Raw genomic sequence first — 27,491 nt, forward strand, 5'->3', positions numbered from 1 at the left:
TGTTCAAAATATGCTTTCATTTTGAAAAAGGCGAGTGAATACAGATGCCATCACCAAATAACTTTGTCTTTTAATTAAGATGTATTATGGTTTGATACAAACAAAAAAGTTTTACATGATTTTAAACACATTTTCTAAATGAATGACACATATTAAAAAAAAAAATGTGTAACTTAAGGTTTTACATTATAAATGTCTTCCCACACATTAACAAATAAAGATAGCATTAATTTAAACAACATAAACAAAAATCTAACCAATTAAATTTATGCAAACAACCTTCCTGATTGCTTTAGAGCTATATCTTGTAATGACAAAGGGTTTGCATAGTTGCAGCGGAAATAGTGCGTTGACCTTTACAGTTAAGAGGTTCTGAGCCTTTTCTTACAAGTTATAAAAACACATGCATTGTACACCTTGGCTCATCTTTTGAAAACAACAGCAATGCATCAGTCAACTTGTAACGCTTATAACTGTACATAGTACATATTAGTCTCAAATGAAAAGCACAGCTTTGTAAAACCAACACTATTGCAGTGCAACAGATAATTCTCTCTTCAGTAATATTAAAAGTCCTCAGTGTTATATAAGAACAATATAAATAAAGGATCTAAAAATAAAACATATGAATGCATCATATAAATTACTAACAAGAAGTGCAATCATCCGTGGCGAGGAATGGCAGCATTCTGCTACACTTTCATCAAATGTTGATGTATGCTGTGGTACAAACAGGCCTGATTTTAATACAAGCTGGAAAGACAGAAGAAAAGGTTCATCAAATAAATTTGATTAAAGCTCATCACGTGCAAATATACAACTTGTGTGTTCTGTATGACACACTGTTGCTATTATGCTGTTTCAGGAGTTTATAACAGCAAATATCACAACAGGAACTACTTACATAAGTTTCTCTAGTTTACAGTCTGGATCATCTAGTAAGACCGATAGTGGCCTCACGGCTGAATCTGTGAGATTGTTTTCACTCAGGTCCAGCTCTCTTAAAAGTGAGTGTTCAGATCTCAGTGCAGAGGCTAAAATTGTGCAACCTTCCCCTGTGACCCCACAGTTAGACAGCCTATACAGAAAAACATTAGTGACATATGAACAAAACTTCTCTGAAAGCAACTTGGAAAGTTGTAGATACAGCACCCAGTAGATACATACCCTAAAGTGTGCAGCTGACAATGTGGATTTTGCAGTCCAGCACAGAGGATTTCAATTCCCAGATCTTGTAGATTATTTACTCCTAAATTCAGCTCTCTAAGACTTGAGGGTTTTTCTTGAAGAGCTGCAGCCAGTGAATCACAGCAGGCCATGGTTAAACCACACTGACTCAAACTAGGGAAAACAATGATAGTGGCATTTTACTTAACAATTGTATACATTTATAAGAAGTATCTTTTATTGGCTGCATTTGTTTGATCAAAAGTATGGTATAATCGTTAACACAGGAAACACCTCAATATTGCGAATTATTATAACAGTTTAAAATTACATTTTCTTTTTTAATAAATTTTTAAATGTAATTTATTCCTGTGAGGTCAAAGCAGAATTTTCAACAGCCATTGCTCCAGTCTTTAGTGTCACATGATCCTTTAAAAATCACAATAGCTCTAGAAACATTTCCTCTTATCAATGTTGAAAAGACTTTGCTGCTTAATTTTTTTCTTCTAAAAATGTATTTTTTCCAGGATTCTTTGCTAGATAGAAAATTCAAATTATTTGAAATAATCTAAATAAAAAATAATAATAAATAAATAAACAATCTGTACTGTGACTTTTGATTAATTTAATGCATCCTAATTTGTTTAAAAAAAAACTTTAACAATTATTTTTACTTAACACAGTTTATCTGATACATTAAAATGTTCATTAAAATATATGTACAGAACCTACTCTAATTTCATAATGTTGTTGCTGTGATTCCTCAGGACAGGAGAAAGAAGCCTCATCCCTGCGTCTGTGAGCCCATTACTGCTCAGGTCCAGCTCTCTCAGATACGACGGGTTTGAGTTTAGAGCGGCAGCGAGGACACCACAACCGTCCTTTGTGACCCCACTGTCTCCTAAACTGTTATGAAAGACGTGTGTTCATAAAATGCTCTTGTTGTTAAAACATTTAAAACTAGATTCATAATTTGCTTAATAGAATGTCACTATACAGCATCCAAATAAAAGAAAAAACAACTGACATCAATGTCACATTATCACTATTGATTGTAATTTGAGCCTTAAACTTCAATTGAATACAAAGTATGACATTTACAAAAATCGACAATAGTTGGTACACCTAAGACTGAAATTACCTACATAGTCTCAAAGCTTGTAGTGCTCACCATAACATCTCCAGCCTACAGTTGGAAATCTTCACCATTTCAGCAAGTCTTGATACACCGAAATCTTTTATGTGGTTCTGTCTCAGGTCCAGCTCTCTCAGATGAGCCGGGTTAGAAACGAGAGCTGAGGCCAAATCATCAACCCCCACCTCTGTGATCTCACACAATGCCAACCTGAAGAGGCAGGATATGCTTCAAGAGTTTGCTGAGGGTAGGGTATAAATATAGTGCAGATTTAAAACCCTTACCTCAAAATCTCTACTTTACAGTGAGGGCTTCCAAGTCCATTTGAGAGCATTTTCACTGCTTCATCATAGATGGCATTGCCACTCAGATCTAAAGCTTTCAGAGTAGAGAAGCTGGACCTCAGAGCCGAAGCCAAAGACTGACAGGATTTCTCAGTGAGCAAACCGTAACTTAGCCTACCGGTTGAAAAATAAACATTTAGGACATTTAGTAAAAAATAGTAGTTATGTCTTTAAATGAAGTCTCTTATGCTCACAATGATTAATGTGATAAATACAGGGAAAACAGTAATATTTTGAAACCTTATTACAATTTTTGTAATTAATTTATGTGATGGCAAATGTTCAGCTGCAATTAAGGCAGACTTCAGTGCTACATGATTCTTGTAATAATATAAATGTCTTTGTGTCCTTATGCTTTTTTTATATAAAATATGCATTTATTCAATTTTTTTGAATGATAGTATATACATATATACATATAACAATACAAAGAGAAGAGAAAAAAATACCAAAGTGTTTCAAGCTGTGAGAGTGGGTGCTGTATGACAGCGGAAAGCTTCTCCACTCCATCATCTCCTGGATTGTTCCAGTGCAGATCGAGCTCTCTTAAGTGTGACGGGTTAGACAGCAGACCTGAGGCTATTGCAATGGTGCCCTGAGTTGTAACTCTGCAGTCCTTAAGTCTATGAATAATTCAATGACAAGTGATCATGAAGACCAAACAAATTCCTTCTGATGAACTGAAGAATGGTTTGAAGAGGTTTAATTCTATTGCAACTGACCTCAGTATCTCAAGTTTACAGTGCTGATCCTTCACGTAATCGGCTAAGATCTTAATTCCTGCTTCTCTCAGACTGTTTTCACTCAGGTCCAGCACCCTAAGGTTTGGAAGGTTTGGAAGCAGTCCTGTTTTAAGAACGGAGCAGCCGCGTGTGGTGATTCTGCAGTATGATAGCCTGAGGAAAGAGTAACATATCACATGATGTGCTACAGGACTAAATATTAATTTACAACTACAATATGGAATCATTTTGTTAAGGAAATTAAAAGTAATTCAGATATGCTAAAATGTTTTTTAATGGTTTTTCATATGTAGTATTTTCAAAAAACATTTTAGGTAAACGTCTTCAGTACCCTGGATAGAGTTAGTTTGGCATCTTGTTTCCCTCCGATTTAACAAAAGCATTAAAATGATAAAAGTAAAGACATTTATAATGGTTTAATAAGATTTCTATTTCAGTGTCTAAGAACTTTACCTCAGTTCCTCTAAATTACACTGTGTGTTTTCCAGTCCGGCGGTCAGAAGCTCCAGCCCTTTGTCTCCAATGGAGTTACTGCACAAATCTAGCACTCGTACATTAGAAGAGCTCGAGCCAACAGTGGAGGCAAGAGTTCTACAGCATCTCAAAGTAAGTCCACAATTATCCAGTCTGGAATATAATGTGAACGTAATAAATGAGAAACACAAACACACACGTGACCTCAATCAACACCAAAAAAAAAAACACTAAAACAAAAACTCACAGCGCAGTTTCTGAAGCTTTGACCACTGGCATCAATCTGGTGAGGCCTTCATCCGATCTGATATACTTCTTCAGGTCAAACACATCCAGCTTCTCTTCTGATGTCAGTAAGACAAAAACCAAAGCAGACCACTGTGCAGGGGACAGTTTAGAAAAATGCCCTGAGTTCAGGAACCGCTGGACCTCCTTGACCAAAGAGAGATCATTGAGTTCATTGAGACAGTAGAAGAGATTTATAGACTTTTCTGGCACGGACATCTCCTCTATCATTTTCTTTATATATTCAATGGTTTCCACAATGCTCTGACAGTCTCTGCTACCAGACTGAGAAAGCAAGCCTTGTAAAAGGCTCTGATTGGACTCCAAGGAAAGTCCAAGAAGGAAGCGGAGAAATAGATCCAGATGTCCATTCTCGCTCTTTAGAGCCTCGTCAATGGCAGTCTTATGCAAGTCAAACAAGGTGGTCTCTGTAAGCTCTTGATGCTCTTCATGACCCAGAACGTTTCTGTGGTGGACCTTAAACATGTAATACACATACATGGCTGCCAAAAACTCCTGAATGCTCAGGTGGATGAAGCAGTAGACTTTGTTCTCTGTTAATGCAGACTCCTCTCGGAAGATTTGTGAGCAAACTCCTGAGTACACCACTGCCTCCTTCACATCAATCCCACAGGCCATCAGGTCTTCCTCATAGAATATCAGATTGCCATTTTTCAGTTGTTGGAAGGCTAGCTTACCTAGCTTTAAAATCCTTTCTTCATCCTCCGGGCCTGGGTTGTGCTCTCTGGTGTATCTCATGTTTTTCGCATGGGTTTGGAGGAGAAGGAAGTGTGTGTACATTTGAGTAAGAGTCTTGGGGATTTCTTCATCTTCTGCTGTGTTGAACATTCTCTCTAGCACGGTAACGGAGAGCCAACAGAAGACTGGTATATGACACATGATGTACAGACTTCTTGATGACTTTAAGTGTGTGATGATACGACCAGAGAGGTGTTTATCATTTATTCTCTTGGTGAGGTATTCCTCCTTTTGTGGATCATTAAACCCTCGAACTTCAGTCACCAGATCGATATACTCAAGAGGGATCTGACTGGCTGCTGCTGGTCGAGATGTTATCCAAATGAGGGCATCAGGAAGCAGATTGTTACTGATGAGGTTGGTTAGCAAAACATCAATAGAAGCTGGCAGAGTTGGGTTACTCAACTTTCCGTTATTCTGGAAATCCAAAGGAAAGCGGCATTCATCCAGACCGTCAAAGATGAAGAGAACTAATTGGTTTTCAAGATTATCTCCAGAGCCTGTTTCCATTTTGAAGTGTTGGAGAAGCTCAGTCAAGCTGAAGTGTTTCCCTTTCATCAGGTTCAGTTCTCGGAATGGAAGCGGATACACAAACTTGATATCCTGGTTAGCGCTGCCCTCAGCCCAATCCAGTATAAATTTCTGCACTGAAACTGTTTTCCCAATGCCTGCAACACCCTTAGTCAGCACACATTTGATGGGTCTGTTTTCTTCAGATGAGTGTTTAAAAATGTCATTGCATTTGACTGGAATCTCCACTGTGGTTTTTCTCCTCAACGCTGTCTCGATCTGTCTCACCTCGTGTTCTTTGTTGACATTCTCACTTTCCCCTTCAGTGATGTAAAGCTCTGTGAAGATGTCGTTCAGGAACGTGGGATGTGATTGTTTGGGCACGTCATTGTAAATACACTGAAATTTGGCTTTCAGTCTTGATTTAAATTCTTGCTGGCACTTCATTGCTGAATTTGAATGGACAGTTAATTCAGGAATACTATTCTTGTGAGACCTGTGAAAATACATTGACAATAAAAGTGTACGACTGGACCCTGAAGCAGAATATACTGCTGTCCAACAAATTTGGGGTCAGATGAATGAATAACTTTATTCTGAAAATATGCTTTAAATGGATCAGTAAAGGCAGTAAACACTGACACTGAAGACTGGAGCAATTCAGCTTTACCATCACAGGAACAGGGGTGTAATTTACGAGACATAAAGGGAGACAGTTTGTATACATTTCTTACTGTTGCTCAGTGGCAAAGTCTTCAAAATGGAAAGCAACTGGTTCAGTCATTGATGCCTGGCTTTTGTTTGTCACATCATTCAGCTTTCTCTGCTTACCAAACCTTCAGAAAAAATATAGGTTGGCTGTATTTATGCAAAGTCCTTATAAATTATGTCTTACTTTTAAATGTTCAGTATGACTAAGCAGATGTTAAATACCTTTGTACTGACAAAAGAGGTTTTCTTTTTAAATCAATTGGATCCAGCATAGAATTAGCACTTTTTAAAGAAGCATGGCTGTCCTGATTTTTTGAGACTGTCCTTGAATGAGAGACGAAAATTGTTTAAAAATACATTTACTAACTTATTTATCTCATAAATAATGGAAAAGACATGTTACCACACTTTTCTCACCATGCAGTGCTTAAATCTGGGAAATTCATTAAAATGCAGTTGATCAATCCACAGGTTTTTTTTCTTAAACTTAATGTCCAAGGTTTCACCAGCTTTTTTATTTTTCCTCTACGAAAGCGGACCAACAATGAAAACAAAATGATTTAAAGAGTGTTATGAAATAAATGATAAAGGACAGGAAAACCTAGGAAATTTAAATACACAAGAACCAATGATTAAACAAGACATGTCTGGACACAGTGAAGGAGTGATTACTGAACAAACACATGACATGGACTAGAAAGATGCAATTTCGAAATGCGAACAAAAGTGACAGGAAAAAGATAAGAAAAAACACAGATTGGTACAGGTACAATATGTAATACTAATTAATAATCAACTTGAACTTTCAGTAAGATATTCTTATCAAATCTAAGTATCCAAGTATGTTCAAAAGAACGTATGACCCAAAGTATACTGGCGTGTGGAGGACTTTCTCTTAATCTATAAATGGTTTGTACTTTCAACATCAATGTTGCAATTTGCAAAAAACAGCAAAGGAATGAGGAACCACTAAGTGAAGTTGCAGAAGTTAACCAGTTTCATACATGTGGGTTTTTGTTTGAAAGACTTTTTCTGTGGTTTAATTATGTACACCATTTTATGAGTGACCATGTCATTTTATGAGTGGCTACACACAGGCTGTGATAAGTGCTGTGATTGTTAGCTCTCCAGCATAAATATATATATATATATATATATATATATATATATATATATATATATATATATATATATATATATATATATATATAAGCATGACTGTATATCCATGTACACTTAATGCCATGTGATTTTGAAAACATCACATGCTAAAAAATCATCACCAGTACTTGCATCATACATCTGTATCTTGGATTACTCATAGAACAACAGTAACAAAACTGGTAGCCAAATCAGTAACTACACTTTGGATTGATGTGTTATGTAGGTGACTTTTGCTTTGAAATACGCCATTGATTGTGTAATTATGCAAAAAAATTACGCCAACAGTTTGTAACTAACACACCTAAAGAATCTGACATTTTTATTGCCACCCTTTGTTGTCACTGTCAGTCTAAAGTGTGTGTAATCTAATTCAAGAACGTTTCCCTTCTAATATCAAGTATTCTAAGCAAGTAATACATTTAATCTATTATTTCGTTCAGTTTTGTAGTGATGCTGATGATTGAGAAAAATACGGATAATTATGCTACTAGAGACTATGACAAGACAACGTTTAAAACGGAACATCCAGTAGATTAGAAACACTACAAAAAATGAAAATAAAGTAATTTAAAAGCATTCAATTAACAGTCAATGTAATCATTAATGACGGTTTAATTTAGGCTATAACTCCCAACCATCATCGACTGTAACATTAAATAATAGCCTACCTTTTAAAAAGTTAAAGTTCAATTCAACTATTCGTATAATGATTTTAGGTCAAGCCAAAGACCCATTATACCTGTTATTTAATAAACTAAATGTATACTTACGATCAAGCGGAATTATATCCAAATGTCTTGCTCGTTCAGCTTTCGCTTTAGTGATTTCACTCCTGTCAGTCAATGATCACGTGGTCACAAGGGGGCGGGTCTGCGCTTAACTCATAATTGAATATTATGGTCCAGGTTTTGCACATGTTGGTCTGGTCTTTCAAAATGTTGTCAAAACTTCTACAAAAACATATGAGTCATAATTTAATTAGCTTAAAACTTTGATGTAACGTTTGAAGTTATTTGTAGGAAAATACGATTTTGCTTACATTAGTGATTTAACAAAATAACAGATTAAATTGATTAAAAAAGTAAACATTCAACAAATATGGTACTTTAGTGTACCCTGACCTTTAAAAAAATACTGTTTCTACTAAAAATTCATTTAATTTAAGTTATTTTAAGAAAAGCAAATGAGCTATATGGGCTCACCAGACTAATTTTGCAGTACATATGCTAAATTTACAATCATTTATTTATTTAGTCGATTTATTGTTTGTTTGTTTGTTTGTTTTAATATTTTCTTTAATAGCTTAATTTTGATGTGAATTGCAAAGTACACAAATCAGGGTTTTAAACAGTTTTTAGACCAAAATAATAAAAAAGCTCATTAAATTTAGTGTGACCTTCTGAAGTTGATGGTCTATAATTTCTAAAATAAGTTCCTTCACTGACCTCTTTTTTTTAATTCCAGTGTCTATTTTGTGGAAAGTGCCAGTATGCTCTATTAATCTAAATCAATCAAATGATTTAGTCAATGTGTTTTTGTATGGTTCCACCCCACACACAATAAGCTATTATTATTATTATTATTATTATTATAGCTTTAACAGTCCCTATGTAGTTCAATAGGCCCATAAATGATTTCAATAGTGAATTCAATAGAATGAAAATTAAATTCGATTTAATTATACTTCACTGACCCCGGACTGTCAACAAGAGTTTGCACTCCAGTCTCAGACTGTGAACCTGATGATGTAAGGAGTCAATCACAGCTGGAGTCCAGCCAAACCCAAACACTGCGGAGCTGCTCCAAGAGGATGTGCGTATGCAGTCCTGAGAGCTTGATCAGTGTGTGCACGAACAACACGTCCCTGGTGAAGACCATGAAGCCCAAGTCTCTCTGTCTCCCGCGGCTTGGCCTCTTTGAGGACGGCAGATACAGGCGGCAGGTTGATACCGGCGCACCGGAGCAGAATCAGAGAGAGAAACCCAGAGATCTGCACTTCACTTTACTGTCAGAGAGATCTCAATACGAGCCTTTAGTGGAAGATGACAGCCAACACAAACTAAAGGAGGAAAAGAAAGCAAAAAAGAAAGAAAAGTATAAAAAATACAGAAAGGTAAGTTGAATATTATGCCTTGTGAATATTGTAACAAATTATTTATGTAGGCTAACTGCTTTTTATAAACACTAAACTTTCAAAAGGCTCTTTAAGATTTTAAAAATGTTTTAAAAAGAAGTTTCTTATGCCCACCAAGGCTGCGTTTATCTGATAAAAATATATATATATATATATTATTATCAACGTTAAAAATAGTTGTCTTTTGTTCCAGTTTCTAAAAACGACATTTATTTTGATAAGTTTAATAAGTGCTTGAAAAATAAAAGTATGAACTTCTTTAAAATAAATATTACATTTACATTTATTCATTTAGCAGACGCTTTTATCCAAAGCGACTTACAGATGAAGACAGTGGAAGCAATCAAAAAAATATCTTACTTAACTTCTAAATAGTCATGTAGATTTTTATTTAGTTTTTTATTTTTATTTTTTGCCTGCTCCAAAATAATAAATAGCCAACAGTGACAAGTAACTGTTCCAGCAGTATTTGTAAATTGGTTGTGGTTTGTAATTCTTGTAGCTCCGATAACACTTCTGATTAATTTTATTTTCAAGTGTTTATGTAGATTTTCTGTTGCACGGATTAAAGCATATAGAATAATACTTTAGATTTGTCAAAATGGTGTTTCCTGATTTAAAATCTTACAAATCCCACTGAGTTTCAAAATCCTGTTTATGAGTGAAAGGGTGACGTAACACAACAGAAAACTGTCATGTGTTTTCAAGTAATGAAAAGATGCTTTCAAAAACAAAATGTTTTTGCAATAACCATGAAATTGTATAGTGTTGATTATGAAATCATGCACAGGTCCCACTTCAGTTGATGCTTTGGAAATAATAACCATATAAATTGTTATTTTCTGAACAAGCACATGATTTTTCTGTGAATTTGCTGACTCGGTGTTAGACTGGGTCAAAGATCAATGGATAGCCTGTCTGGCATCAGACTGTTTCCTTATCAGACTTAGCCGATTAAAACTGATGAGACTGTGAGTAAATGGAGTATGCTTAGTAAATGCATCTCACTGTAATCCACTTAACATGTATAGCATCTCTGTTTTGTTTCAAAGCATTCAGTAACTTAACTTGATCAAGTTTGGTGTGAATGGCTGGCTTTTTCAATGATGCAAAATAAAACAGAGGGATCAAAAATAAGAAATTAATGTTTCTGGCCCAATTTGTTCTTCAAATTTTACTTTTTCAAATGCAAAATTATGTTTAAGGTTCAAAGCAATTTAAATAATTGCAGAAAACCAGGTTTTTTATGTTTGCAATCCATTGTCAAGCAGAAGAAACTTCCTCCCACAGGATAAAGCAGTGCATCCTGTTTCTGACCTGTTGTCACACAGAGGGACAGTCACTAACATAAAGACACTAAACTGCATGCTATTTACAGTTTAAAATGATAGTGTTTAATCCAACTAAATTGCCTACCTGGAAATCCTTACCTATTTAAACCACTCAAAGTCTTAATTCTGTATTGCTGCTGGCACAAGCTGGACCTCCTGGATCTGTGAATGAAGCTGTGTTCCCTCAGTCCAAAAACAGTTGTTGTTGTTGTTGTTTTTTCCCTCCAACTGTTTAATGATTTTGATTCGCTGCTCAGATTTACTAAATGCTTAAGCACTGTGGAAAAGCAAATGTTCCCTAACAGCCAAATCATTTTGTGTAATTATTTATAATAATAAATTAAATTAATAAAGCACCAAACCATCAGGGGACATACAAACCATTCTGTTTGTTTTACAGAACGTAGGAAAGGCTCTTCGCTACAGTTGGAAATGTCTCATGTTGGGTCTGCAGAACTTCACTGTGGGATATTCCACTCCTCTTTCTGCTGCATCTTCAATTGTCCCAGATTTCCATCCGGGAGGAGCCTGGGGTTGAGACAATCTGTGACCAGCATTTGTAATGGACCATTTAATCCTGCATGTCCAAATGCTTATTTAAAAATGGACAATACATATGCCCTGGCCATGCTTTACCTGTCATGTAAATTGTTCAATTGTTGTACATATCTTCTCTTTAAATTTGTGTTAAAGTGGAGTATTCATCTTGCATTAGTGATATACAACTATAAGAAAAACGTGGATCTCCTTTTACTCTCAGATCTATCTGTATATATTTTGCTTCGATTGAAAGAATTTATATGAATTTCTGTACTGAAGTAATAAAATGTTTTTGTATTTTAAAACTATAAATTATTTCATGCATAGCTTGCAATTTTTCTCTTTCACTGTTCAGCAAGTTGCAAGTGATATGGTCACCTGAATTCATGCTGCATGTAATGATGACAGAGGTGAAAGTGATTTAGACTTTAACTGGAAGAGATATGTGTTTATGCTCTGTAAAGTGAATGAAATTCCCTCTATAAGGTTTTATTTGATGGACAAAAGATAGGATTTGCTTGACTTAAGGAAGCTGAATGCTCTTAGAGAGGAAAGTAGGTGTTTTCAAATGGTATTAGGGGCAAGAGCCTTAAAGACAAAGGATGGGATTATGAGAAACCACAACAGGAAAAGACAGTCTGGCATAGGGCAGAGAAAAGGCTGTGCCTTGACTTGTTTAATAGGGTTAGTGAAACGGAGTATCTGTCAAACTTGTAACACCTGTTTAAAATGAAATGTGATGGAAAAACCTTAATAAATGAAAATTCTGAATTGGACTGTTTTATTGTTATTATTATTATTATTATTATTATTATTATTATTATTATTATTATTATTATTATTATTAAAGCAAGAAATGTTATTTGCAAAGTGCTATTTTTTATGCATATTTACCGAAAATAAATTAAGAACTATAGATCATATCTGTTTTATAGATTGCTTTATAGATTATAACTGTAAAATATCACATCAAAAACATTTTAACATATATCCCAATTTAAATAGAAACAGAGGTTTATCAAATAAGAACAAACGCAGTGTTTTATAAGTTCCGTTTTGATTTTGCTGCTGATACGGATGTGTGACGTTGCAGCAGACAGATGCGCTGTTTCCTCCAGTGCAGCAGGTGACGCTGTTCAACACCAGAGTCTCGTCGGTCACGTCACTCCGACCATCGAAGAAACGCGAGAAGACATCATGGCGGGATTCATGAAATCCGAAAGTGGCTTTGGAATCGAAACTGTCAGATTGAAAGTTATCCTGACTGCTGTGTTGTTTTTATTTCATTCGTCTCAAACGTCAGGTAAGCAATATTTATTGTTTAATATGTATATATATTGCTTTTAAATGATTTAGGACAATTAAGAAAGCTAAGTGTTGTTACCCTGCTTAATATGTAAGTGGATGTTGTTAAAGCGATAAAAACTGTAAAAACCGATTAGTCAAAGTTGTAAAAACTGATATTTTGAATAAAGCGATATTTAATAAAATCAGTATTTATATGTCTCAGTTGTTTTGTAGTAGAACCGAGACACAGGTGATTGTTGATTGGAAAATATACATATGGAAAAAAAAACATTATATTTAAGAAGTATTACACGTATATTTTACAAACAGGTGCATCTTTTTTTTTTTTACTTCTTTCAAAAAGTGAAACTTTCATATATTCTAGATTCATTCATAACATGTCAAAAGTGTTTCTGTTATAATTTTGATGATGAGAGCTTACAACTCATGAGTCAAAAATCCAGTATCTTAAAATCTAAGAATATTTCCTAAGATCAATGACAAAAAAAAAAAAAAAACTACAGCTTCAGTCCACTCCTTGTGAAGCTCTCCTAAGTGCTTGAATTGACTTGTTGAATTGAATTGCCAGTATTTTCAAGCTTGCAGTCATCCCTGTTGCTTGTGCACCTTTTCCTACCCAATTTCTTCCTTCCGGTCAACTTTGAATTGAATTTGCTTTGATACAGCACTCTGTGAGCAGCCAGCCCTTTCAGTAATGAGCGTCTGTGACTTACCCTATTTATGGAGGGTGTAAATGATCTTCTTATGGACCATTGCCATGTCAGCATTCTTGCCCATTATTGTGGTTTCAAAGAACAAGAAATACCCAGAATTTATACTGTATGGATGGTCATTTAATAAAACTCAAATGTAAAGATTCTAATATTTTGAGATACTGGATTTTTGACTTTCATGAGCTGTAAGCTCTAATCGTCAAAATTAAAACAGAAAAACTTTTGAAATGTTTTATTTTACAAGCGATGAATCTAGAAAATATGAAAGTTTCACTTTTTGAAATAAGTAAAAAAAAAACTTTAACGATATTCAAAAAAATATTTTAGATGCACCTGTGTGTGTGTGTATATGTGTATATATATACAGTAGTCAACATTTGAAGTGAAGTTTTCCTAAAACAAAAACACATTTTGGTTTTAAGACATTAAGACAACTTTGATGTAAGGATTTGATCCACTGTTGACTAGTGTATAGATAGAGTCACACAAAGTATTGCTGTCATTTTCATCTTCCTGCAGGTGCCACCCGTCCCATTATAGAAGTAAAAGATGGACAAGAAATCATTGTACAAGCTGCACAACATTTCTGCTACAATAACTCCATCAAACCTGGATGGAGAGAAACATGGACTAGAATACAGGTAAAGGACTTTTAATTGTCTTTTGTTTATATCACCAGTAATGTTTGCATCAGTATTGACAGTGCCTTCCTCTTATGTGATCAACAGGTGAGAGTGTGGAGCACTACAAAACTGAAGGTGACGGTGGTTAATGATGAGCAGGACCTGCAGGAGCTTGAGCATTTCAGCATCTGGAAACTTGTGCAGTACTTTGTACATGAACAGACCAATGAGGCCACCGTGAGCATCAGTCTCTTTAGCAACAAGACCTGTTTCAGAGTGGACCCTTCAGATTCCCATACACTCTATACAGTACAACCTAGTCGACGTAAGTTGAAAATGTATTTAAAAGAAAGAAAATCCAAATGGAATGGAAAACCCATTCCAGTTCTACACTCTCTTGATATGATCGGGACTGTGATCTTGATTTTGACATTGACATTGGTTTTTCTCTTATAGATTATGACATCTACTTATTTTTGGTTTTTCTGGCTGGACTGTTGCTGTTCTTTTTTGCAGAGACTCTGAGCAGGTAATTGAAACTATATCTGTTTATATACAGAATAGTTAACCCAAAAATTAAATCTATTAAGTAAAATGATTATTTGAGTGAGCTATTCCCTTAATCAAAAATTTAAGCCAACTCTGCTCTTTTTTTTTTTTTTTCTTGGATGGAGGCACAATTTTGGGTGTTGAGGTAGTGTTGGTAACTCTTTGTGCTTGATCTGTCGTGTAGAAGTCAAGTGTTCTACTACTCTGCTGGCATGAGCACTGGAATGATCGCCTCCCTTATCATCTTAATCTTCGTCATTGGCCGTTTTCTTCCCAAGGTAGATTCCTGTCATTCTTTAATTTTGTTTTAGCAATTAATTAGGGATGCACCGGTTGACCGCCATAAACTGGTTTTTGCTTAAAATACGCGATCGGCAATCGGCCGGTTTTTGGTCTTCTTTAGGCCGATTTTTCCGGAAGTGCGGTCGCGTGCACAGACTACATTGTAATCGTTCGCTATGTCATTTGTGTGGAAGTATTTCGAAATCTGTGCGCAGGACACTGGGGGCAACCGATCAGCACTGGAAATGCAGACCTACATGTCTGACTCTGAGGCACAGATAGCAGCAGGAAGCGATCAGCTGTTGGTATACTGGCGAACAAATAAGAGTCCCTTTTCTGCGCGCACTAAAGCTGCGCGAGCTTACTGTTACCGGTCCTAGCCCTGAACACGAGTAGAACGTGAAGAGATGTTCATATCAACTTCTCACGTGTTGGATGAGAAACGAAACGGACTAAACTGTGACAAAACTTTTTTTTTTTTTTTTTTTTTTTTTGTAAAGTGGAACTTGCATCCACGTTTGAAAAGCCAGAAGTAAACGACAGTTGATTATTTTTATTTTACCTTAAAATTACATCGACTTAATTTGATTTAGAAATCACCTGCTGTAGCATACTGAGAAAAAGTGTTTCCTTCATCCAATTAAAAAAATGTAGGGTAATGATTCACATCTATATTTTTTTACTTGAGAATAGTTATTTATTTTTCATTGGCTCAAGTGAAAAAAATATAGATGTGAATCATTACCTTAATTTGTTTTTTTTTTTATTGGATGAATGAAAACACTTTGCATCTTTGTTTTATTCGCACCAACATTATTTGATTTTAACATTTTGGAATTATCTATTTATATAGCATACTTTTATTTAGTCTGGTAAAGACCTTTTTTTATTTAAAACCAAATTTAAAAACTAAAATACTGCATGCTGATCAAGAAACATCTTATTGAATGTGTGTTGTTTGGATTGTAGAACTATGCAGTAATTGCCTTTAATTTCACATGGTTACAGTTAATCTCTAAATTTAAGGCCAATTCTCTGTAGTTTCAACCTAATTCAAAAACAAAATCTAAATGCTGATGCCTGTAATGTAGCTGTTAATTTCAGATGTTTGCAGTTATTGTTTTCAATAGCCAAAAGCCAGTTTGGCCTATTAAATACCAAATAAACATCTTGTTTATGCACACTTTCCTTCTTTCTTGTTTGTTGCTTAAAGATAAAAAAATAAAATCGGAAATCGGAATCGGCCAGTTTGTTTGTAAAAAATCGGTATCGGAATCGGCCATGAAAAATCATGATTGGTGCATCCCTACAATTAATAGTTAGATCTTAAAAAACTGTCATATTGTCAACATGTTTGTTTCCTTGGCCTGTAGAAAAGCCCATTCTATGTGCTGCTGGTGGGTGGATGGTCTTTTTCTCTCTACGTCATCCAGCTGGTGTTTAGGAATCTCCAAATCATTCTTAAAGATCACTGGCTTCTGGCTATCGGTGAGAGAACCATCAAAACATTGTGGTGAAATTCCACCTTAGGTCAGGTAGTAAGGTTTTAAGAATTCTTTTGGATACATAAATACAAATAAAAGTTCAATCTTTTTTTTAATGCATACATTTAATACATAGAATTTTTGTTATATGGCATTCCTTGGTCAAAAAATATTCAGTGTGAAATAATTGTGGACAAGACTTATATATGCTGGATTTGATCAATTTGTAAAAAAAAAAGTGCTAAGGATTATTTTTTATTAAATAAATCAAAATTATCATTCACTTTGTTTTTATGGTATAGCTTTTTTGCAGTCACTTGATTTTGATGAGGTGAAAAATGCAGATGATTGGCATGAAGTGAAAAGCAGAATCTTTACTGTACTGGTTTAAACACTATTACAAGAGAAAGGCATAAACAGAAAATCACAACATGTGTCGGACGTGATCCCTTTGTTATAAAGAGGAGCGATTTTTGTATTGAATTGAAATATTTGCCTGATATTAAGGTGGTAACAGACTGTTGGTGGTAAGCAAGACTTGTCTTCCAGTGCCCGGTTGCACAAAGCACCTTAAGTTTTCCCTCAAGTAATACACTTGATGCTTGATTTCCTCACACCTATTGGAATGACTTAAACATTTCCATTAGGAAAGAGAAACCAGCAACCCATGTTTGACCATTGAAAATTCTATTGTTGCCATGGACACGTTAATACAGAGAGCAGCAAGTTTTCACAGAAAACAACATAACATGGATATAGAAAAAAATTATATGGAAGAAAAGAACCTGACTTGAAAATTGTCAATTTACAGTTCCTCATGTTTTGTCAAATTCAAACACAATAAGACTGTATCAATGTTCTTTCAAGGGAAGGAGGAGGCGGGAACCGGCGGTTTTCCCACCTGATGAACAGAAACCTTTGGTACATAAAAAAAAAATAAATAAATTTCCTTGGTTCGATCTATTTGAGCAACCATAAAATGTTGCAAAACACAGACTGATATTGCACTCTATGTAGAAAATATCTTCCTGCCCTCCATCTGCATTTCATGTGCAAACAACCTATTACTTTTTTTTTTAATTGGAATATTATTAACATTTGAGTTGTTGAAAATATTTTATTGAAACCATATCAGTTACTGATTGTTTTTTATGTTGTAAATGTTTAGGCTATATCATTGTGGTTGGGTTCATCAGTTTTGCGGTGTGTTACCGCTATGGCCCCCTGGTGGATAAGCGAAGTGTCAACATCCTGTCCTGGACGCTGCAGATCTTCGGCCTTCTGCTGGTGTACGCTGGAGTTCAGGTCCAGCAAGTGGCTCTGGCCATCATGATAGCTGCATTCTGCTCCAAGAACATGGAGTACCCTTTTACCAAGGTCTTCCTGCTTTATCAGTGAGTGTACAACTTTAATAAATGCTGTTCAAGTACATGTTAAGCAACATAGTCATTGTCTTCTTGCTGAATGAATGTTTAAAGGAAGCTGAAGCCAAAGAAACTGGAGCCCCGCCTTCTGCTGACAGAAGAGCAGTATCAGAGACAGTCAGAGGTGGAGACTCAGAAAGCTCTAGACGAGCTTAGGAAATACTGCAGCAGTCCAGAGTTCAACACCTGGAAGACTGTCTCCAGGCTCCAGTCTCCTCAGAGGTATGAGAGCACAATTGGGAAACAAATATATAGTGTTAATAAAATAATGCATTTTATTGAGAATGTCTTGAGAGAAACCTAAAATGCCCAATTATCTAATTTAGGTTGCTTGCTTAGCCTACTGTATGGTATTTGATACGCAAAATTGTCAACAAGATCAAAACTTTGCTGAAAACTCATACATTTGGTCATAATTTAGCACATAAAAGACCTTTAAGTATAATTCTGTCTTCAGAATATTGAAGAAACATGCTCAATAAGACCAAAAATGAATACATTAATTCTAATAAGAGTACTCTGTCTTGCGCACAGGTTTGCAGACTTCATTGAGGGTTCTCCACATCTGCTGTCCAATGAGGTGTCGGTTCATACACAGGAGTACGGACTGGGTGGATCGTTCTTTGAGGATGAGCTGTTCTCCACTGATGAGGAAAATCAGGAGGATGAGGAGAAGGAGGGCTGGGAGACGGATGACGATGTTAAGCCAGATGTGGCATCTCCACGACTCAACAACACACGGGTGAAATGACTGATGAAGCGTATAAAAGTATATCATTTAAGCAGATCTGTGATCTGTTCAAGTATAGCATTCACTGTTCTTCTGTATGAATCTTAAGAGGATTTTATTCATGACTTTAGTCTCTGATGCATTCATAATGGACTATTAACAGTGAAAATGCCCCGTTGTTTTCATGGCTCATGAGAAAGGCCAAAAGTTGTCTGATTTATTTTTCTTATCGGTTTTTATTTGTCTTAAATCTTTGAGTTTGTAATTATGCAGAGACTTCCTGTGTGAGGAGGTATCTGTGAATACTGTGCTATTACATGGACTATATTTTATGTGTTTTGTTTTTAAGTTTCAAATACGAAAATATTGGATCGGAAGAGGCACACTATACAGTTTTTTTTTTTTTTGTTTGTGGCAATTGACTGGAGCTGTAAGTCTGTTTAGGGTCCAAGGACTTTTATTTTTATTTTTTATGAATGAGTAATAAAAGCAGAGAAATACATACAGTTTGCCTTACATTGGCTTAGCAAATCTCATGAAATTCAGAAATTGTTACGCACGTCTTTGTAGTGACCACTTGATGGCAGCATAAAATCTAACATTTTATAGGGCACTTTTGAAACTAACATGTTTTGTTCACACATGTATGTGCTTTGCAAGAAAAACTACAAGAGTGGAGCGGAATGAGACTTTTTAGATAACATTTTTAAAAAAAGTTTTTAGTAATACTGCCACCCTAGTTGTAACATACCATAGCACTAATATAACTAAACTAATGTCATTCTTACACAGTGGAATTCTCCTAAAGATTTACATATTTTCTGTGCTTAAAATCCCCTTATCAGCACCTTTAAATAATTTTATACATTTAAACTTATTTTAAAGTAAAAACTTTTTGCAATATTTATGTATCTTCAGTATTTTTATATTCAATCATATGAACATCACTATAGTGCGAAGAAGCCCACTATACAAGGAAATGGTGGTGGGGAAAAATGAAATCGGAGGAAAAACAATATTTTAATGTTTTTGCGTTCGCTCGCAAGACTTTTCGTCGAGAAACTTCACGTTAGTTAACTGAACTAGAAAATAATTTCAGTGTTTTCTGCGAGCGAACAAAGGTTTAAAGGGGAACGCAAAAATTGTGTGTTCTCTCATGAAAAAGTGGGATATCCGAGAAGCTTTCGCTTGCTCGTATAAATATGAAAATATTTGGTCTCCCATTCAATGCTTTTGAGAATGCTTGCGAAAACTTTTGTTGCCACGAGAAAGTGTGCATTTGCTCTCACAACGTTTGTGAAAAACCATATTTAACAATTATTTTTAGCTAGCCTATGGAGGAAACCAAATGTTTTACTAGAGAAAGTTTCTCGAGGGAACGCAAATAAAATATTTTTCCCCACCTTGCATTTTTCATGCGTTTTCAACAGATTCTTCTGCAATAAGAAAACAGATCAGCTCTTTAGAATAAACTTCTGCTAAATCATTTTCACTTTTCTTCTTTCTCGTTTTTATTATTGCTGACTCACTTCATCCCCTTCAGTAAATAAACCAGTAAAAACACAAAGTCATTCCGCAGCCGTCAGCAGAATTAGACGCAGTCCCTTAACCACTGTTTTACGGCTGATCAGCTTTTGGTTTTCTTTATACAAATGCTGCGGTTTGGCTGACCTTCATCGATCAGTGCATGCCTTTCTTACAGCAGGCTCTGGAACAGGAACAAGCAAAAAGCAGAATTGCGAGAAACAGCAGATGCATTGTCTGTTCTATCACAGCAGCGCCTCGGCTTTTGGTTTTGGATGCGACCAGGCTTTGAAAGGCTGAAGCAAGAACACATATCACAGCCTTCCTTGTTGTTGTTCTTCCTCTGCAGCTCATGCAAATACTGTTTGCATTCCAGCGGTGACATCAGCGGTGCTCCCCTCGTGTCACTAGGATTCCTCAGTATTCTAGCGCACTGAGCCAGAATACTATTTGCATGTGCTTCCGTGGTAAATAGACCGCGTGTATGGAAAGCTGATGTAACATTTAATCTATAAGCCGTGCTAGTGTCTTTTTTCATGTTACTAGTACTTTTTTATTATTATTTTTTTTAGATACTAGTATCTTTTCCATGAAGTACTAGTACTTATTCATTAGGTAGTGTTTATTATTTAGGTACTAGTGTTTGTTCTTTAAGTACTTGTGTCTTTTATAATAAATAAGTACTTGTATCTAATGGACAAGTACCAGTGTCTATTTAATAAGTGTTCTAATGAATGTATCAAAAAAATACATACAAACATTAAGTACTAGTCACTAGTGGAATACATACTAGTCAAAACTGAATTGTTGATATATCAATGATGGATCCCATAGAAGTCAATAGCAAAAAAAATTTATTTGTTACTAGTAACAATATAAAAGTTACTAGACATTATTGAATTAAGTACTAGTATCTACTGAATAAGTACTAGTATCTATTTAATAGGTACTAGTATCTAATGAATGAATACTAGTATGTAAAAAATACATACTAGTACCCAATGAATAACTACTAGTACATGAAAATTAAGTGCTAGTCAATAGTGGAATACATACTAGTCATAACTGAATAGTTGATATCTCAATGATGGATCCCCATAAAATTCAATGGCATTTTTTTTTAAATGTGTTACTAGTAACCACTGTGGGGAACGTTACCTTAAAAAAGTAATTAGTTATAGTTACTCACTACTTGTTCCAAAAAGTAACTGAGTTAGTAACTGAATTACTCTATAATAAAAGTAACTCGTTACCAGGGAAAGTAACTATTTTCGTTACTGAAAAAAAAATGTCAAATTATTATTTTTTTTTCTTTACAGTTTTCACAAGTCAGTTAAAATGAGGAGAACAGACAGGTGTTCGTACATAACTTTCAATATTTATTGCATGTCAACAGACAGCAAGAGTTTTATCCTGCACTTCAAGTATTATCTTTGTAAGAAGTGTTTTTGGCCACTAGCTTTGTAAATGTGTGTCACACATTGCATGTACACATTACATGTGTACATGTGTACATACGTTCGGATTACATAGTTTATTAAATTAATGCATAGGTAACGCACCGCATTTAACGTCCAGTAATGGTAACGGCATTGTAACGACAGGAAAAGTAATTAGTTAGATTACCCCTTACTGAAAAAATAACGTCATTACCTAACGCCGTTCTTTTAAACGCCGTTATTCCAAACACTGCTAGTAACAATATAAAAGTTACTAGTCACTACTGAATTAAGTACTAGTATCTAATAAATAAATAATAGTATCTAATTAATAAGAATAGTTACTTTACAAAAGACACTTGTGGCTAAAGAATAAGTACTAGTACCTAAAAACTGAGTACTAGTAGTTAATGAATAAGTACTAGCACTTAATGGAAAATATACTAGTATCTAAGAAAATAAGTACTAGTAATGTTAAATTAGATATCAGTGCAGTTTATAAATTAAATGTTACTACTACTTGCCATACAGCGTGTGTTACATATGCTAGGCAAATCGGTGGCATAGGTGGGCCGAGGACACTATTCCCCTCCTTCTCCCTCTTCCCTGAAATGCAGCTGGGAGACACCTGAGCTTGTAGGTGGGGATTCCCGTCCAGCTATCGCCTTATCGCAGTTGCTGGGCTTGCCCCGTCCAAGTGTAGGTGTGTAACATGTAAAATTCACGGATTTCCCCCGGTACACCTTCACAACTTATCCAAATGCGTGTCTATATTCATCGGACTGACACAACCGAGGCTGTGTGTACGGCATGTGTTTGTTTAGCTTCCTCGTGGCTCAGGCTTACACCTCTTCCTTGTTCACCTGTGTGGTTTGTTGTTATCCAATAGGTGAGAGGCGAGGATTCCCACGTTAACTGTTCATCTGCATGTGGTCACATTGATCCTGTAGTATTATGATCGCTTTAGATGATTTACATGCTTCCGTGCAATGTGATGCAACTTCATGCCATTCGCTCTAAGCATCAGACCTCATTGTTTTACTTATCACATGGAATAAAAACCAGTGGCTAAGAAATGAGGGCCATATACTGTGACATGCAACTGTAAATGTCATTTATTTGATACAGGTGTATGCAATGGTTTGCATATCATATCATTACATTAGGTCATTTGAGATTTTGAATATTAGTCCAAATGACTTTATGACTGATAAGTTATCTTGTGCAAGAGCCATTTTAATTATACCAGTGCAACACATTATAAATGGGTTGAAAAAACTGAACATACTAAACTGGACATTTGATGCTGAAACATTACATTGTGACAATGTGGGGTCCAAAGGTAAAAAAAAAAAGAATAATAATCTCAAATTTGAACAAAAAATTTGATTGTAAAGATAGTTCGAATATTTCAGTTTGCTGTATGAACTCCACGTCTTTGTGTAAAACTTGAAGATCCTGATCTCAAAAACCATCTTGTCCTTTTTTAAACACTTCACATAAAGGAATGAACATGGAGAATATAAAAAAGGCAAAAAAAAATTTCCTTTTTCCTTTCACATTCTTGTTTTATTTTTTAAACATTCTAAAACTTTCCACCAATTAGATTTTGAATACTACATTTTCAATGTGGTCTCAGACTTTAGTTCCCCACTGTGCATACTTTCACTTTCGTATTGTGAACAAATATGATCCATGCAGACACTAACTTAAAAAAAATCTATAATAATAATAATGTATGCGCACTACGGCAATTGGGTCAAATTGTAATGTTTCATGATATGATAACAGATGAAATAAATACAGGAATTCAAAGAAATCTAATATAACGGTGCTCTACGAGAAACTTAAGCAATAAACTTTAAGTGAGCACTTTAAGATTGTTTATCATATCACATTCATACATTGACACAGATTATTGTTTTGCATTTTTCAGGGAAATGAAATGAGAAATGCAGTTCAAAATAAAATCTAAATCAGTTTCTCTAATAATTCAACATAACTTATTTACTGCAGTTGTCCATGTTGTATATATACTAGAACACTGACAAAAACTCTCTGAATATTATAATTCAGAACTAACTGGCACATTTTCTGATGCAATGCATTCAAAAACATCCTTGAATGTGATGAATCTAGAAATTATGATGGAGATCTAGAGATTATGATGACGAGAAATTACAGACATAAGACAGGATTTAAAAAAAGAAACACCACAGATTGAATAAACCTGAGCATGGAAGGCTTTTTTTAAATAGTGTACTTCAGTCCAGTGCAGTTTTGGTTCCTTAAGGCCTTACGACTTTGGACCAAGGAAGCATCACATGGAGAATAAAGGAATTTCAGTCATTTCATCTCATCTCCATGATGCTACATCCCATCCATATCAGTATTTATTTATACCAAACAGACGCACTCCATGAAACTGAGGCAGCTTGGGTAGGAGGACACTTAGTAGTGAGCCTGTGTTGACTATGAAGTGAGTTGTATCATATTTGGTGTAGAAGCTGGCCAAGATGTACCTATGAAAAAAAAAACGCATTTATTGTTATTATTATACTTAAATGTAATGATTTTACTTTAAAGGATTATACATAATTGAGAACATCAAATAAATAATATTCAATTATAAAAATATATATAACAAAATAGTAAAAGTTGATATAGAATTGTAAAAAACAATTCGTAATTTTAATGACTGATTACCGGTATAATAAAGTAGTTAATAAGTGCATATAGTCCTATTTCTGTCAGTTACTACAGGAATATGAACATGACTCACAGTACAATAGGTAAGATGGTGAGGAACTTTCTTGACGCTGTAAACTGAATGCCATAGTCCATCTGTTCCCAGTGAGTGAGCAGACGTGCCTTGCCTTGGTCCGGCGTCTCAAATGGTGTGCCTTTGACGGTATGTAAAAACAGGTACATCGCCTAGACAGCAGAGAAGTGAGTCAACACATGACCATTTAACTCATTTACAGTTATGGCCAAAAATATCAGAACCCTTGGTAAATATGATCAAAGGAGGCTGTGAAAATGAATCTGCATTGCTAATCCTTTTTATCTTTTATTTTAAAAAAAATCACAAAAAAATCACAAAAATCTAAACTTCCATTGCATATTAAGAATTTAAAATTGGGGGAAATATGAAAAATGTTTTCTCAAATACATGCTGGACACAATTATTGGCACCCCAAGAAATTCTTTTGAGTAAAATATTTCTGAAGTATATTCGCATTCGTATTCACAATTTTGAGCACTCCAGGGTGATTATGAACATGACATTATCCAGCCATGGATCTGTTTCACAGAAATATAAATAGGAGGCAAAACAAAGCTCAAATTCCTTTAATCATCCGTCACAATGATAAAAACCAAAGTATATATTTCTGATGTGCAGCAAAAGACCACAGCAGAACTGCAGAAAATAGTTGAGTCTCGGGGTCAGAAAAATTGTCAAAACAGCACCTACATCACCACATGGTGTAGGTGAACACAGGGCTAAAAAGTACCCCATGTGTACAATTAAATATACAGCTATATTTTTTATGTCGTGGCCTATATCTCTGCTGAAGGTCCTGGACGTCTTGTTCACAGAAATGGCATCTTTGATACTATTAAATAACAACAGATAAAAAATCAAAAAGTGACCGACTCTGTTAAAAATCTTATAATGGGCCATGTTTATATCTTCCAACTGTACAATAATCCAAACACAAACCTCAAAAACACAAAACCTGGGCACAAAACCATAGCCATTCCAGTCCTCTGACCTGAACCCTATAGAAAATGAGAGGAGTGAACCTGAAAAGGACAAGCCCCAACATGGAGCTGGGAATCTAAAGGGTTTGGAGTGATTCTGGATGAAGGAATGGTCTCTGATCTCTTGTCAGGTGTTCTCTAACCTCATCAGACATTATAGGAAAACATTTAGAGCTGTTAAACTGTCAAATGAAGGATTCAAAAAGTATTGAATAAAAGGGTGCCGTTAATTGTGGCCAATGTCTATTAGAGAAAAATATTTATTTCATAATGATATTTCTACCCATTTTAAATTATTATTCCCCAATGAAAGGAACGATTTTTGTGATTTAAAAAAAAAAAAGATCAAAAGGATCAACAATGCAGATTCATTTTCACAGCCTTCTTTGATCATATTTACCAAGGGTGCCAATATTTTTGGCCATGTCTGTATGTTTATTCTACATAGACTTTAACAATTACTAAAGCTGTATGTGCTGTTATTAATGTTACCAATTAGTAATGTGTCATTTAGCTGATGCTTTTATTGTTGCTTTAGTGTTCTATGAAGGACAGAAAATGGGAGTGAGTAAATAATGACAGGTTTTTTGGGTGAAATATCTCTTTAAGAGTGAAAAATATTTTTTTTTAAAGGAGTAATTTACCTCTAACTGAAAATTTGCTTTCATTCACTTCCATTCACTGCTGAGGGTGAACTGGTGAGGAACTTAGATATTGCTACATTTTGCCAAAACTATTCAGATGAGGAAACAAACTTTCTACATCTTGGATGGCCTGAGGGTGAATCAATTCTCAGGTAATTTTAATTTAGTTAACCTTTAAAGATTTCTTGCATGGACTGACCAGGTTGTGTATGACGTTGGTGAGCGTCCACACCACAGGCACACTGAGGAAAGGGATGCTGAGCAGGACCACATGCAGGACAGTGGTGAGCAGCAGGTAGGCCAGCCAGATGCCCCGGCTGTTCATCACCCGAGTGTTTGGGTTCACCTCGCTGTGAGCAACGCCCACATTCATCCTGCACGAAAACAACAGCCGTGATATGATTCATGCAAACACCCAAAGAAAGCCATTAAAAAACAAATTAGGATGCCCTTTACCAAGACCACACTCTTAACAATGAGACATTCGTTATCACAATTAACATTAACCTCTGCAACGATAATTTGTTTGTGGTTTATTTAGGGGTGTTTAAGACCGACCGATTTAATAAACTTTGCGGTGTCTTAATGATGTGTGTACAATATTCATGCACATTTGTCACCCGAAACCTGTTAGCTATCCGGCTAGTGGATTCATAGTAGTTCAGTCGCTACTGATACTAGCTGAAGAAATGGCTGCATGAAAAAGAGCCATGTTTGAAACACAAATGAAACAAGCAATCAAAACTGCTCAAAATGCAAGTTAAAGTACATTAAATAGAGTAAATAAAGAGCTAATGTTTTCATCTGACAGCCACCCACCTTGCGAAGTAACCAGGAAATAGACAGTATGCGGCTGTGTTTGAAAACCTAGCGAGTCTCCTGCGTAGACATCATCCTAAGCGCGTGCCCGGCGGAGCCGATGACGATGTCTAGCAAGAAGCGCACTAGGTTTGAAACACAGCCGTAGATTCTCTCCGCCCTCTGACTATAACCACAAGGAGGATTTATTTTAAAATCTATTTTCCCTTGTTTTATTCTTTTTTTATTTCAGTGTATTTTTTATTTCAAATTTTATTACCAGGATATTTCAAGCAGGTCTAATTAATATAATTGGAGTTATATATAATATAGCCTACTAATATAGATTAATATAAAATAAATATTATTTACTGTGTTCGTATTAGGCCTACTTTTTAATTTTAATATGTTTGTGTACATAGTTCTTAGTTTGTAGTGAAGCTTGTATATTTTATTACACTTCCACAAGTAATGACATTGATGTTGTACATTTGACAAATTAAATTTTTAACATTTAACATTCAAAAAAAAAAAAAAATATATATATATATATATATATATATATATATATATATATATATATATATATATATATATATATATATATATATATATATATATATATATATATATATATATATATATATATATATTGAAAGACGTTATCAGAGGTAATATCTAGAGTTTTTATAGATTTACTGGTAGTGGCAAGATTCTTACTTCCTTTTCACATACTGTGACCACAGGAAATATTTCACATATGTATGTCATAAAAAGAAGAATGAATGAGTATAGTTCAATATTTTAGCAGTGATGTCATAAAATATCTGATGATGATGCTTTCACTCTATTATTTGTTTAAAGTTTCTTTGAAATATATTTGTAATTTGTTGTCCTTGCCTATGTGTCTT

At 35.0% G+C, this 27,491-nt stretch overlaps 4 protein-coding genes across 8 annotated transcripts; 2 read left to right on the plus strand and 2 right to left on the minus strand.

Annotated features, from left to right (window-relative positions):
- On the minus strand, positions 1-8,141 carry nlrp12l (NLR family pyrin domain containing 12-like). Of its 5 annotated transcripts, XM_052594574.1 has the most exons (14): positions 8,063-8,141; positions 6,546-6,653; positions 6,351-6,452; positions 6,152-6,253; positions 4,111-5,913; positions 3,843-4,016; positions 3,369-3,542; positions 3,096-3,269; positions 2,587-2,760; positions 2,339-2,512; positions 1,900-2,073; positions 1,168-1,341; positions 905-1,078; positions 1-753 (listed from the first exon to the last, which is right to left on the minus strand). In XM_052594574.1, exons 2-14 carry the CDS (start codon positions 6,572-6,574, stop codon positions 744-746), a joined length of 3,438 nt encoding a protein of 1,145 aa, XP_052450534.1. In that variant the 5' UTR covers positions 6,575-6,653; positions 8,063-8,141; the 3' UTR covers positions 1-743. The 5 variants fall into 5 exon arrangements, with proteins under 5 accessions (XP_052450534.1, XP_052450536.1, XP_052450537.1 ...); XM_052594576.1 differs by lacking the exon at positions 6,546-6,653 and having other exon boundaries at positions 8,063-8,119; XM_052594577.1 differs by lacking the exon at positions 8,063-8,141 and having other exon boundaries at positions 6,351-6,447; positions 6,546-7,253.
- A 925-nt stretch (positions 8,142-9,066) lies between these two features.
- Positions 9,067-12,073, plus strand: si:dkey-126g1.9 (uncharacterized). Its single transcript, XM_052594653.1, has 2 exons — positions 9,067-9,405; positions 11,158-12,073. Exons 1-2 carry the CDS (start codon positions 9,103-9,105, stop codon positions 11,293-11,295), a joined length of 441 nt encoding a protein of 146 aa, XP_052450613.1. The 5' UTR covers positions 9,067-9,102; the 3' UTR covers positions 11,296-12,073.
- Positions 12,074-12,376: 303 nt separating this feature from the next.
- On the plus strand, positions 12,377-19,713 carry nemp1 (nuclear envelope integral membrane protein 1). The gene is made up of 9 exons (XM_052594615.1): positions 12,377-12,600; positions 13,838-13,959; positions 14,047-14,266; positions 14,398-14,470; positions 14,675-14,768; positions 16,146-16,260; positions 17,425-17,650; positions 17,735-17,902; positions 18,215-19,713. Exons 1-9 carry the CDS (start codon positions 12,495-12,497, stop codon positions 18,429-18,431), a joined length of 1,341 nt encoding a protein of 446 aa, XP_052450575.1. The 5' UTR covers positions 12,377-12,494; the 3' UTR covers positions 18,432-19,713.
- Positions 19,714-22,472: 2,759 nt separating this feature from the next.
- ormdl2 (ORMDL sphingolipid biosynthesis regulator 2) lies at positions 22,473-26,737 on the minus strand. Its single transcript, XM_052594652.1, has 4 exons — positions 26,602-26,737; positions 25,982-26,156; positions 24,156-24,307; positions 22,473-23,895 (listed from the first exon to the last, which is right to left on the minus strand). The coding sequence occupies exons 2-4, from the start codon at positions 26,153-26,155 to the stop codon at positions 23,760-23,762; spliced, it is 462 nt and encodes a 153-aa protein (XP_052450612.1). The 5' UTR covers position 26,156; positions 26,602-26,737; the 3' UTR covers positions 22,473-23,759.
- Between the last annotated feature and the right edge of the window lie 754 nt (positions 26,738-27,491).

The sequence above is a fragment of the Carassius gibelio genome, chromosome B23 (assembly GCF_023724105.1).
Source record: "Carassius gibelio isolate Cgi1373 ecotype wild population from Czech Republic chromosome B23, carGib1.2-hapl.c, whole genome shotgun sequence".
Taxonomy (NCBI): Eukaryota; Metazoa; Chordata; class Actinopteri; order Cypriniformes; family Cyprinidae; genus Carassius; species Carassius gibelio.

Coding starts and splice junctions, on each gene's coding strand:
- nlrp12l (XM_052594574.1), bottom strand. CDS start 6,574: ATGAATTTCCCAGATTTAAGCACTGCATG. Junction 3,543..3,842: donor TGTAATTTAGAGGAACTGAG/GTAAAGTTCTTA, acceptor CTCTTTCCTCAG/GCTATCATACTGCAGAATCA. Junction 1,342..1,899: donor AACAACATTATGAAATTAGA/GTAGGTTCTGTA, acceptor TGTTTTCCCTAG/TTTGAGTCAGTGTGGTTTAA.
- si:dkey-126g1.9 (XM_052594653.1), top strand. CDS start 9,103: ATGTGCGTATGCAGTCCTGAGAGCTTGATCAGTGTGTGCACGAACAAC. Junction 9,406..11,157: donor AGTATAAAAAATACAGAAAG/GTAAGTTGAATA, acceptor TTTGTTTTACAG/AACGTAGGAAAGGCTCTTCG.
- nemp1 (XM_052594615.1), top strand. CDS start 12,495: ATGGCGGGATTCATGAAATCCGAAAGTGGCTTTGGAATCGAAACTGTC. Junction 13,960..14,046: donor AAACATGGACTAGAATACAG/GTAAAGGACTTT, acceptor TGTGATCAACAG/GTGAGAGTGTGGAGCACTAC. Junction 17,903..18,214: donor AGGCTCCAGTCTCCTCAGAG/GTATGAGAGCAC, acceptor TCTTGCGCACAG/GTTTGCAGACTTCATTGAGG.
- ormdl2 (XM_052594652.1), bottom strand. CDS start 26,155: ATGAATGTGGGCGTTGCTCACAGCGAGGTGAACCCAAACACTCGGGTG. Junction 24,308..25,981: donor CCAACGTCATACACAACCTG/GTCAGTCCATGC, acceptor TCTGCTGTCTAG/GCGATGTACCTGTTTTTACA. Junction 23,896..24,155: donor ACCATCTTACCTATTGTACT/GTGAGTCATGTT, acceptor TTTTTTTCATAG/GTACATCTTGGCCAGCTTCT.